The sequence below is a fragment of the Asparagus officinalis genome, chromosome 3 (genome assembly GCF_001876935.1).
Source record: "Asparagus officinalis chromosome 3, Aspof.V1, whole genome shotgun sequence".
NCBI lineage: Eukaryota > Viridiplantae > Streptophyta > Magnoliopsida > Asparagales > Asparagaceae > Asparagus > Asparagus officinalis.
Genome location: NC_033796.1, coordinates 52,083,470 through 52,096,096, shown reverse-complemented (window position 1 = coordinate 52,096,096; position 12,627 = coordinate 52,083,470). Strand labels below are relative to the sequence as shown.

At 42.7% G+C, this 12,627-nt stretch overlaps 2 protein-coding genes across 3 annotated transcripts; both read left to right on the top strand.

Annotated features, from left to right (window-relative positions):
• On the top strand, positions 379–3,072 carry LOC109835113 (sucrose transport protein SUT1-like). The gene is made up of 10 exons (XM_020403109.1): positions 379–675; positions 816–881; positions 1,031–1,129; positions 1,208–1,272; positions 1,478–1,562; positions 1,645–1,678; positions 1,788–1,887; positions 2,054–2,129; positions 2,748–2,924; positions 3,015–3,072. The coding sequence occupies exons 1-10, from the start codon at positions 379–381 to the stop codon at positions 3,060–3,062; spliced, it is 1,047 nt and encodes a 348-aa protein (XP_020258698.1). The 3' UTR covers positions 3,063–3,072.
• LOC109834114 (sucrose transport protein SUT1-like) lies at positions 3,082–4,621 on the top strand. Of its 2 annotated transcripts, none has more exons than XR_002245451.1 (5): positions 3,082–3,197; positions 3,473–3,777; positions 3,867–3,930; positions 4,016–4,059; positions 4,539–4,621. XR_002245451.1 is itself a non-coding variant. In XM_020402030.1 (5 exons), the coding sequence occupies exons 2-5, from the start codon at positions 3,594–3,596 to the stop codon at positions 4,593–4,595; spliced, it is 327 nt and encodes a 108-aa protein (XP_020257619.1). In that variant the 5' UTR covers positions 3,082–3,197; positions 3,473–3,593; the 3' UTR covers positions 4,596–4,621. The 2 variants fall into 2 exon arrangements, 1 of the variants encoding a protein (XP_020257619.1); XM_020402030.1 differs by having other exon boundaries at positions 3,473–3,755.

Below are 12,627 nucleotides of genomic sequence, written 5' to 3'. Positions count from 1 at the left end.
AGGACGGATCGTGGTGGCGAGTTCTTGTCAAAGGAGTTCACCAAGTTATGTGAAGACTACGGCATCAAGCGTCATCTCACTGCACCGTACACCCCGCAGCAAAACGGTGTAGTGGAGAGGCGTAATCGCACGGTGATGGACATGGCGAGAAGCTTAGTTAAAAGCATGCATATGCCCGGAACGATGTGGGGCGAAGCGGTTAGACACGCGGTGTACATACTCAACCGACTACCAACCAAGGCATTGCACGACCACACACCCTACGAAATTTGGTTTGGTAAGAAATCCCACCTAGAACACTTGAGAGTTTTCGAATGTGTGGCGCATGTGAAAATTGCAGGTCCTTCACACAAGAAACTCGACGACCGGAGCACGCCAATGGTGTATATTTGGGTAGAAGAAGGAAGCAAAGCGCTTCGCCTCTACGACCCTCAACACGGCAGAATTCATGTCAGCAGAGACGTCATGTTCGAGGAAGGAAAAGAGTGGGAATGGAGCGCCGATGGAGTCGAAAGATCACCCAACTGGGTGGTGTTCGCAGCGGAAGGGGAGACTGCAGCAACCGGCACAACAGCCGGCGCATTTCCAGCAGTCCAAATTAGACAGCAAACAAACCGAACTGCTGCAGCAGTCCCTGGACAACCTGCTGGCCGAACAGCCCCTGCAGGAACTCCTGCTGGCCGAACACTGACCGGAGATGAGCCTGGATAGCCGGTACACCAAGCGAGGCAGCCACCTGCTGCCCGAACCCTGTGTTACAATAATATATCAGCATATTCTGAATTATTTCGTTTCATCTTGCTTTTTTGGTGCAGACACTTGAACTGTCACATGCCCTTTCTTCTCTCATGTTGCTCTGTGGCCCCATTGCAGGGTTTATTGTAAGCATTTAACTTTATACTCTTTCTTATACTTCTTTGCAGATATGTCTCACGACACCTGCAATTATCACAAATCATTTCATTTAAGGCATTACGTCATGCAAAAGTGGTATACTCTTAATTGTTTTGTTCTTGGGTTTTGCCTTCAGGTTCAACCCTGTGTTGGTTTCTATAGTGACAAATGTCAGTCAAGATTTGGAAGGAGAAGACCATTTATATTGGTCGGATGTCTCTTTATCTGTTTAGCTGTGAGTACGGTAATCTCTATAAAGTTTTCTATGTTTGCCCTTGAGTTGTTTTACATCATTTGTTTACCTATATCTCAGGTGATTGTAATTGGATTTTCTTCCGATATAGGCTATGCCTTAGGTGATACCAAGGAGGATTGCAGGTGAAATTCTCTCTCTTACTTGTATTAGGCACGGTTTGGTTTTGGGGAGTGTGAAAAAGGAATTCCTTTCCTTGTGTTAGTTACTGGAGAGTAGTGGAGAGAAAAGAGACTATTTTATAAAAAAGCAGTGAAAAGAGACTGTGCGGGTTAAAAATTTATTTGTTCTGGCATGAATGTGATCAAAACTCTCATTTCAAACATACAGTGTTTATCATGGCCCTCGGCGGAAAGCAGCAGTTATATTTGTCGGTGGTTTTTGGGTATTGGACTTTGCAAACAATGCGGTGCAGGTAATCCTATAATTAGCTATGTAGTATGAGTTCTGGCTTCAATACATATATTTTGTATGTCGCTAATTCCTGAGCTCAACAGGGCCCAGCTCGAGCTTTGATGGCTGATCTCTCAGGTTAGAAGTTTATTTATTCTGGCTCTGAGTGATAGATAGAATGTCCTACATTTTCTCTGTGATTTGCTATAAAACTGTTAATTTCATCTGACATTTGTTTTTGAAATAGGCCGCTTTGGGTACAATGCAACAAATGCAATTTTTGCGTTTTGGATGGCTTTTGGAAACATCCTAGGGTACGCTTCTGGTTCAACTGGAGAATGGCACAAGTAAATATACATTCCTTTCCCGTTTATTGGTGAATTATTTGAGTTCAATTATAAAACATTCATGGATCCAATTCCATTAAATGTTCTGATTTACATAAACAAGTAATTGCGTTCTTTATTGCTTTTTTGTTTTAATTTTGACATCCTTTGGGTTAACCTTTGGCAGTTGGCTCCCTTTCCTTAATACGAGCGCCTGTTGTGATGCGTGTGCAAATTTGAAGGGAGCATTCTTAGTTGCTGTGGTAAGTTCTCGTGCTATCTTTTGATATTCCCACTCTATAATGAATAGTTTTCTATGTCTCATTCATACTTTAGGACAACTTTAAACTAGTATATGTGTAACAAAGGACTTGTGTTATAACAAAGGACAGAGAGAACAATTTAAAATCAACCATGTGTATGAGTGTAGGCATACATCAGTACATGTGCATGTGTTGTCATGCATGCTTAACGCTTGAACTTCAGAAGCAAGGATACAATAATATGTCATACCTAATTCTAGTCACTCCTTAGCTGATCATTCAGCAAAATGAACTACTTCCACATATTTTCCTTGCAGTCCTCATCAATTTAGTCTTCTTCTGTAGTTTGTTTTAGCAAATATTTTTGGTATACACATTTTCATAAGGCTCTTGGTGCAACCCAATTCTTGTACAATCCAATTCTTATTCTATGAAATATTAGTGCTCTTGGTTATCCTGGTTAAAAAAATGAAGTGGCAGGTCTTGTCCCCTGAATCAAAGTCTCGAAAGATTGACATTTCAAATCCCTTGTACTAATTTGTGATAAACATGAAGCTCATGGCTGACTGATTTCTGTTCTGTAACTGTAGTAAGTACTAATTCTTCGTTGACTTGCAGGTTTTTCTCCTCTTATCCATGCTGGTTACATTAATCGTCGCAAAAGAAGTCCCTCTGTCTAGTATCCCTGGCAAAGGTGAAGAAGAGCACAGAGCAGAGTTCCTCGATATCTTCAGAAGTATCAAAAACTTGCCTCCTGGAATGCCTTCAGTACTTCTCATCACCGGTCTTACTTGGGTATGTAATTTATGTTTTTTTAATCTTTAAAGAAGTTAGCATAATTGAACTCAAATAATTCACCAATAAACGGGAAAGAAATGATCACAGGTCAGAGAGCGCTCGATCTCAACCGTCCAAGCGGACAACATAATGTAGTACACTGGGCCAAGCGTTGACACGGAGTGGATGGGCCGTGAAGTCTTCCATGGGAATCCAAAGGGAACACCATCGCAAATTGATGCCTTCGACAGAGGGGTTAGAACCGGTGCATTTGGTTTGCTATTAAATTCGGTAAGTACTTACAAAGGCTAACAATAAAGGTGACGCTACAGGCACACCCTTGGCCACACCCCTCTCGCTGCAGTGCAGAGGGCCCCATTTGAGATTTTAAAAAAAATCTCAAGTGGGGCCCCTGCACCGTAGCAAGAAATTCTTGTTACGGTCTAACTCTCTTGTTGTGCTGCTGAGGTTCTGCCAAAATTTTCGCTGCGCACAACATAAACCAATGCTTGTGATTTCTGCATATGTCTTATTAGTAGTAAGGCTCTTCATTTTTCTTATTTTAGATTATTCTCGGGATTGGTTCTTTCATGATTGAGCCCCTTTGCCGAAAACTCACTCCAAGAATTGTTTGGGTGACAAGCAACTTTATGGTGTGCCTTGCAATGGTTGCCACTACGATCATGAATGTCTGGTCCATGCACTATACTGATTGAGCCCCTTTGCCGAAAACTCACTCCAAGAATTGTTTGGGTGACAAGCAACTTTATGGTGTGCCTTGCAATGATCGCTTTATCGAACCGAATGGCAAAGTCAAAGCGTTTGCATTATTTCTCTTTGCATCTCTCGGTCTTCCCCTAGCTGTTAGCTAGTATTCTTCCAGTTTTATATTTTGCTCCCTCTTTTTTACTTTTTGTTATTAACTGGATATTTTTGACATGATTATTCTATTGCTTGTAGGTTCTGTATAGTGTTCCTTTTGCGGTTACAGCGACATTAGCTGCTAGCCGAGGAGGTGACCAAGGTTTGTTGTGATGATTTTTTGGTGTATCATCTTTACTTATCCAAGTTCCTTGAGTTTGGTTTTAATGAGTTTTGTTCTTTTGCAGGGTTATGCGCTTGGATTTTAAACATTTCGATTGTTGTCCCTCAGGTCAGTTGCAAAAAAACCTAGCAATGAGATATTCAACAATATGCTTAAACCTTAATTAATTACCTCCCATTTATATAGCATCATGAAGGAACTGCAATCCCTAGGTAATTGAACTTATATAAAAAGGTGGTAAACTTCAAAAAAGTCTCCTTGTGGTTCGTAGGAATCATGAAAGATCTCCCTAAAGTTTTAAACTTGACACTTAACCCTTCCCCTTCACCGTTCGATGTAATAAATTAATTTTTACTATAATAATCATATATGTTATATAGTAATGTAGAAGTTGTCATATCATATTACCATCGTTCATACATTGAAGCTCACTTTATAGAGGCTGACACAGAGAGATCAACCCCTAACTTTTGAAACTATAACCTTAAAGGACTTTCTGTAATTTATCTTAAATAAAACCATATCAACAACTTCATGGAACTAACATATAACGTTAATGTTTTGCTTGATTGATTCGATTGTTGCAGGTGATAGTGGTTCTTGGTGTTGGGAATTTAACGCCGAAATCCCTAATGCAACGGTAACGCAGAATAGAGAACAGTACACAAGATTTACGAGGTTCGGCAACTGCCTACGTCCTCGGGAGCCACACAGTCAATTTCTTATTTAATCTAACAAGAAATTACAAATCAAGAGCAAATCTCTAAACTGAGATTCCTCAAACAAACACTGTAGCTACAGTGTTAATACCCACAATAAAATCCCCTCTTCTCTTTTCTCTCTCTTCTTAAATCCCCTTTCAAAACACCCTCGGGAGCCACACAGTCAATTTCTTATTTAATCTAACAAGAAATTACAAATCAAGAGCAAATCTCTAAACTGAGATTCCTCAAACAAACACTGTAGCTACAGTGTTAATACCCACAATAAAATCCCCTCTTCTCTTTTCTCTCTCTTCTTAAATCACTTTCTTTATCTCCCCTCAAATCACTATTTGAGAGCTGGAGATCAAAAGTAAAATCGCTGCTGCGATTTCAAAGGGGACCGAATGGGAACGCTGCTGCGTTAAGGGATCCACCGCCAGAGAAAAAATTCGGGGAGGAGGAGCACTCAGCTAGGGCATCGAAGGGGGGCTTTTATAGCCGTTCCTGGAGCTCGTCGAAGCTCCTCCGCCGTCGTAGGTTGGTATCCACCCTCAACCTAACAATCTCCCACTTGGAGACCAAACCGACGGCAACGGGCTATCTCATCAAGCTCCTTCTCCTGTGTGGCTCCGCCCTCATCATTTATGCATGAAGGCCAACTGAAGTTGCGCACAACTCCAGTTTCTGAACTGTCACCGTCTTTGTTAACATGTCTGCTGGATTCTTACTTCCTGGAATCTTTTCCAGTTTCAACACGTCATCTTCCAACAGGGATCTGATGAAGTGGTACCGAAGCGCAATATGCTTCGTTCTGGAATGAAATGCTGAATTCTTCGCCAAGTGTATCGCACTCTGACTATCACTGTGCAAAACATTCTTCTCCTGTTTGAATCTCAGCTCTGTTAATAAGCCCTGAAGCCATATCATCTCTTTACTGGCTTCAGTCACTGCAACATACTCAGCTTCTGTAGTGGATAGGGTAACGATCTTCTGTACCTGTGACATCCAACTAACAGCTGTAGTTCCAACGGTGAATACATAGCCGGTGGTGCTTCTTCGATGATCAACTTCACCGCCGAAGTCTGCATCTACGTACCCTTGCACTTCTACCTCTCCCTTACCAAAGTGCAAACACTTCTGTGTGGTGCCTCGTAGATATCTCAGAATCCACTTGACCGCTTCCCAATAAGCTTTTCCTGGATTCGACATAAACCGGCTGACCACTCCCACTGCATGGCCAATGTCTGGTCTCGTACAGACCATAGCGTACATCAAGCTTCCGATAGCTGAGGCGTAAGGTACCTGAGCCATACTCTCTTTCTCTTCTTCTGACTGAGGAGACTGATCCTTCGACAGACGAAAATGGCTAGCCAAGGGTGTGCTCACAGGCTTGGCGTCGCCCATGTTGAATCTCTGCAAAACACGGTTGATGTACTCCGTCTGAGATAACTGCAAGAGACCTCTCTTCTTATCTCTCGTGATTTGCATTCCAAGGATCTTCTTCGCTGGACCCAAGTCCTTCATGTCAAACTCCTTTGACAGCTGCTGCTTCAAACTCTTGATATCTTTCATATCTGCTCCTGCAACCAACATATCATCAACATACAGCAGTAGGATGATATAGCTGGACTGATATCTTTTGAAGTAGCAACAGTGGTCGGCGTTGCACTTCTGGAAACCTTCCTTGTGCATAAAGCCGTCAAACTTTCTGTACCACTGCCTTGGGGCTTGTTTCAGGCCATACAAGCTCTTCTTGAGTCTGCACACCAGGTTCTTCTTCTTTTCTTCTGAGAAACCTTCTGGCTGGTGCATGTATATCTCCTCTTCTAGATCTCCGTGAAGAAACGCCGTCTTCACGTCTAACTGCTCGAGATGAAGATCTTCAATTGCTACAATACTCATCACGGTCCTGATAGTATTTAGCTTCACCACGGGAGCGAAAATATCGGTGTAGTCAATTCCTTCCTTCTGCTGGAAACCTTTGACAACCAATCGGGCTTTATATCTCCTGGAACCATCCTGCTCCTCTTTCACCCGGTACACCCATTTGTTGTGGAGTGCCTTCTTACCCGTGGGCAACTCAGCTAGTTCCCACGTCTGGTTTGATATGAAAGACTTCATCTTATCTTTCATTGCAAGCTCCCACTTGCTCGCATCTCCACACTGACAAGCTTCATCAAAGCTTTCAGGCTCCCCACCATCTGTCAACAACAGATAGTTCATGTATCTCCTGTTGGGTACAGGAGGACGAGAATGGAAAGTCATCGTGTAGCCTTCACTAGCCAGCTGGCTTACTGAGATTAAGTTCCTCTTCAGGTCGGGAATATACCTGACATCCTTCAGCTCCCATACTGACCCATTCAGCTTAATCTTCACTACACCTTTGCCAATAATGGCACATGCTTGATCGTCACCAAGATATACATTTCCAAGGTTTCCGGGGATATACTTCTCGAGGAATTCTTTCTGAGAAGTAGCATGGAATGATGCTCCCGAGTCCAACACCCAAGACTCCTCCTTGCTCTCCAAAGAGCATATCAGCGCATCATCTCCTCCTGAGGTGGAGGCAACGTTCACATCTGCATTTGCCTCCCACTCCTCCCGTGCACTCCTGCACTGATTCTTGTAGTGCCCGGTTTTCCCGCACTTCCAACACTCGATAGCCTTCGAACTGTTGGGATTTCTGGATTTGAATCTCCTATCATCTGATCCATTTCCTCCGGTTGAGCTTCTACCTCTTGACTCTGTATGCAATACTGAAGAGGTTGTAGCTTCACCCGACTCTCTCCGTCGGATCTCCTCACTGAGAACCAGATCACGAACGTCGTCAAACTTCAACTTATTGCTTCCCGATGAGCTACTCACAGCTGTGACCGTAGCGTTCCAACTCTCTGGTAGGGAAGACAAAAGGATCAACGCTCGAACTTCCTCATCAAACTCAATATCAACTGAACTCAATTGGGTCGTGACTGTATTGAGTTCATTGAGATGATGTGCTACCGATGCACCTTCCGCCATTCGCAGATTAAACAACCGCCTCATCAAATGGACTTTATTTGAGGCTGATGGCTTCTCATACATATTGGAGAGTGCTGCCATAAGATCTGCCGTGGTCTTCTCCTTTGCAATGTTAAAAGCAACATTGCGGGTTAACGTCAAACGAATAACCCCGAGGGCTTTTCTATCCAGAAGATTCCAATCTTCTTCCTTCATACCCTCCGGCTTCTTCCCCGAGAGAGGTTGATACAGATTTTTCTGATACAGATAATCCTCTATCTATATTTTCCAGAATTCGAAATCTGATCCATCAAACTTATCTATTCTCGCTTTTCCCTCATCTGCGACCATGACTCCCACTTGAATCTGACTTCCTCTAGATCGTTTCACGCTCTGATACCAGTTGTTGGGAATTTAACGCCGAAATCCCGAATGCAACGGAAACGCAGAATAGAGAACAGTACACAAGATTTACGAGGTTCGGTAACTGCCTACGTCCTCGGGAGCCACACAGTCAATTTCTTATTTAATCTAACAAGAAATTACAAATCAAGAGCAAATCTCTAAACTGAGATTCCTCAAACAAACACTGTAGCTACAGTGTTAATACCCACAATAAAATCCCCTCTTCTCTTTTCTCTCTCTTCTTAAATCACTTTCTTTATCTCCCCTTAAATCACTATTTGAGAGCTGGAGATCAAAAGTAAAATCGCTGCTGCAATTTCAAAGGGGACCGAATGGGAACGCTGCTGCGTTAAGGCATCCACCGCCAGAGAAAAAATTCGGGGAGGAGGAGCACTCAGCTAGGGCATCGAAGGGGGGCTTTTATAGCCGAAAATTGACAGGCTGGCGACAGCCTGTCGCCAGCCATGCGATGGACGCGGAGGTGGGAGGCCAAGGACGCGATGGTCGGAACTGAGGGTCGCGTTCGCCAACGAGGGTCGCGTTCGCCCCAAACCACCATCGCGTTCGCCAAGCTCGAGCTCGCCTGGGGGGTCGCCGTCGACTTCGCCACGCTCGCCTGCGTCTTCCTGGAGCTCGTCGGAGCTCCTCCGCCGTCGTAGGTTGGTATCCACCCTCAACCTAACACTTGGTTCAGGTACGTGGGACCAAAACTTCAGCAAGGGGAACATATCAGCATTTGCTCTTGCATCCGCCTGTGCCTTTGTGTGTGGATGTCTCGGACTCTTCATGCTTCCTAAGCTCTCAAGATCGACCTTCAAGACTACCTATAGGTAGTAGGATGAATGTGAATGTCCCACACTTAGGGTCAGCCCTGGGGTAAGCCCACCAAGCCCCGGGGCTGGGGCAACCCAGGGCCGGGGGCAACCAATCCTCGGATACACATGAATATATAGGGAGAGGAGTCGAAGGAGATGACGGTGATGATGACGGCAGGCTTAGTGGAGATGATTCGGATAATGCTCCTCCAGTTGGGAGTGATCTATACAAAGATGAGGAGGACAAGGAAGAGCTGGAGAAGATGTCTGAGCTAGATAGAGAGATGATTTTAGCGGAGAGGAGTACTAAGATTGATGACTATATGTTGAAGAAGAAGGCAAGAGAGACTTCGTCCAAGGTAGAAATGAAGACAAGAAAAGAGTCTCCTCCCCCTTTACGTGGCCGGCCATCCCTTCGATCTGATAAGCCTGCCTTGAACGAGCTTCGAGCCAAGCGATAGTCCCACACTTTGATAAGTTAAAGGGCGTACGTAGTACGTTAATAGAGACAACTTGTTGTCGTGATATGGTTTGATTAGTCCAAATGCAAAATCTGAGTTGTATGCACATCAGATGCATGTCCATGGAAACAAGAAAGCACAAGATGGAGGGGTGGTGCAAGAAGTAGAAGAAAAGAGAAGAGAGACCAAGACAAGGATGATATTTAGCTAATCTTTTAGTTCTTTTCCCTTCTTTCGTGGTGGTATTGTGAAGTAGTTACTTTGCATGTGAAGTTATTTGTAATCTTTTGAATTGTTTTTTTTTAATTCATTTCTGTGTATTTAAGTATATATCAGTTATAAGTTTCAAACAATATCATATATCATCTGTCAATTAAATTAATGAAAACAAGCAATAGTCCCAGCTTGCACCGCCGCCGTCTTGAACCCTGTCCTTCTGCACTTGACCTCCCTAACTCCGGCCACCGCCGGAGTACTTACCATCATACAGCGGCAAAATATTAATGGACTTGTTAATATATATTTTGCAAATCTTGGATCATCGTCTGTACCCGGATCCGCCAACCATGTTAGTTAGTGCGTCTGATGTTCTCATGACATGAGAATACAAGAGGAGGCCCGATCTATTATCGGACTTGTTGAATGGATTCTGCAAGTCTTGGATCATCCGCATGTAAGTTTGTTACCTGGAATCTTGGAGTGGTGTTAACCACTCATAAAGTGGTCCAACGTTCATTAATTTTTGTTGTAACTACACATTTAAATGGGTGATTAATCTGATCCTATTTTTGTGGTAACTACCCCTAAGTTTTGACGTGCTTGATGGGAGCACATCTATAAATATAATTAAAAGGGTTTTGGGTCCCTAAGCTCAATTTACTCTCTCTTGATATTTTCTATACACATCATAAGAATGACTGAGAGCGTAGAAGAACACCAAAAACATAGAGCGTTAAAGGCGGCCCTAAGCAAAAGCGTCAATGGCCGGGATATACTGATCTCTTCCGCATTCAGTTTATTCATTTTGATAGCATATATTATTTGTAAATATGCTTAACATTTGGTATTAGAGCAATGATTTTTTCTCTGCCTTGACATTGTTTGACTACTTGGCATTTGTTTTCCCGTATATTCCATGGATGCAAAATTTCGTCAAATTATTTTATATAATTATTGACATCATGTGGGGATACAAATAATCGGGAAATAATTTTCTATAGCAATTTTGTGTTTTTTAAGAATACCCTTTGTTAGGTCTCATATTTATGAGCCTACTATCTGTTGGATTTTTTATTCAAAAATGTTTTCCAAAATGAGTTTTCAAACTATATATATTAACTACAAGTACTTTTCATAAATGCTTAGTAGCCTAGTGGAAAGTTTATGTTTTAGTATTTCAAAAGGTCCATTGTTCGAGGCTTGCCAACGGCAAGTCGAGAAGTGTTTTATTTGAATTAATCCCTCATAAGTTCTAGTGGGTCGTGAATCGTGGGTCGTGGGTCGGGGATCGGGGCTAATCGGGCTGAGGCGCTAAGTGGCGCTTTGTTAGGCGCACTTTGCACTTCGCACACTTCGCATGTAGTTTGACAATGTTCGCTCGTTCGACGAGGTTCATCTGTCATACGAGGTTCGCCTGTTTGATGTTGTTCGTTCGTTCGACGAGGTTCGTCTATCATACGAGGTTCGTTTGTTTGACAAGGTTCGTCTGTCATATGAGGTTCGCCTGTTTGACGAGGTTCGCTCTATCGACGAGGTTCGTATGTCATACGAGGTTCGCCTGTTTGACTATGATCGTTCGTTCGACGAGGTTCATCTGTCATACGAGGTTCACCTGTTTGACGATGTTCGTCTGTCATACGAGGTTCGCCTGTTTGACAACGTTCGTTTTTCAAACGAGGTTCATCTGATTTGCTAAGACGTGACTCTCATGTTTCATAGCAACGCGTCCATTGATTGCCTCGTATTCAGCAGTTACCGCATGCAGCAGTTACAACAGCATTAAGGACAATTTAATGCATTGATGTTACAATCTTAATTGTCATTAAGAATTGTAACAGTCATATTAATTGCTAATAACTCTTTAGCTGGCCTTAGAGGCCTATAAATAGCGCCCTTGGGCAGCTCTTGGTTGTGGTTGGAAACTCTCTCGTGAGTGTGGAATACGAACGTCAGTATGGAATACGAACGTCGGAATACCCACGCGAGTTTGGAATACGAACGTCAGATTGACTTGTACTGCTGCTGTAGAAACTGTGCCCGTAAGAACCCTGAAATCGAAAGGTTTTGAATTGAAAGGTTCTGAGATCGGGGAGATTTTTTACCTTGACCGAAAGATCTTACAGATCGAGGAGATCTTAACAGTACTGGGTTGGTACACATCAGAGTACTGTACTCCTATTCCTGAAAGCAGTTTGGCCTTGGGATCCTTACACCGGAGGCCAAATATTGTTTTAAGCACAGCGTTTCATAAACGCACAACAGTTAATTAAAAAATTTAAAATAACAGCACATCATCCTTCACTGTTTAATTTCAAATTTAACCATAATTTCTAACAATCTTAAAGAAATATTTTAGATCTACTAATGGATCCTGCGAGGACTCTTGGAGTGGACTGTCTCAAGTTAGAAAACTTTGATGGATCTAATTTTAACACATGACGTCGAAAAGTGATTTTTGGGATGCAACTTCTAAAAATCTACTATGTGGTTTCTGAGAAAAAACCTGACTTTGAAGAAGACTCAGAGTCTGAAACCTCTTGGGATAAAGATGTTTATTTCTGTAGGAGTTATCTCCTTAATTGTTTGGCTGATCATCTGACAGATGCTTACACCAATAAGCCCTCTGCAAAGAAAATCTGGAATGCTCTTGAGGATCAATACAAGGATGGGGAGAAGCTTTCCAAGTCTTACCTCATTGACAAGTTTCTGGACTTCAAATTTGAAGATGACACTGAGGTTTTGCCTCAAGTTAAAGAGCTCAAAAAGCTTGTTATGAAGCTGAAAGATGAAAAGATCAGTCTTTGTCAAACCTTTATTTCTGGTGCAATTGTCAACAAGCTTCCTCTATCTTAGATGTCGTTCTCCATGGATATTCGAAGAAGGAAAAGACATGTAACTTTATCTGATTTAAAGAGGTTCATTCGGATCGAGGACGAGATTCGGACTCGCACTAAGAATGAGCCCCTAGCTAAGCAGAAGGCGTCTGCTAACATGGTGGCTAACAGTTCTTCTAAGAAAAAGAAATCTTTTAACAAAAAGAAGAATCATAATTCGAAGAACCTGAATGTTCAGAAG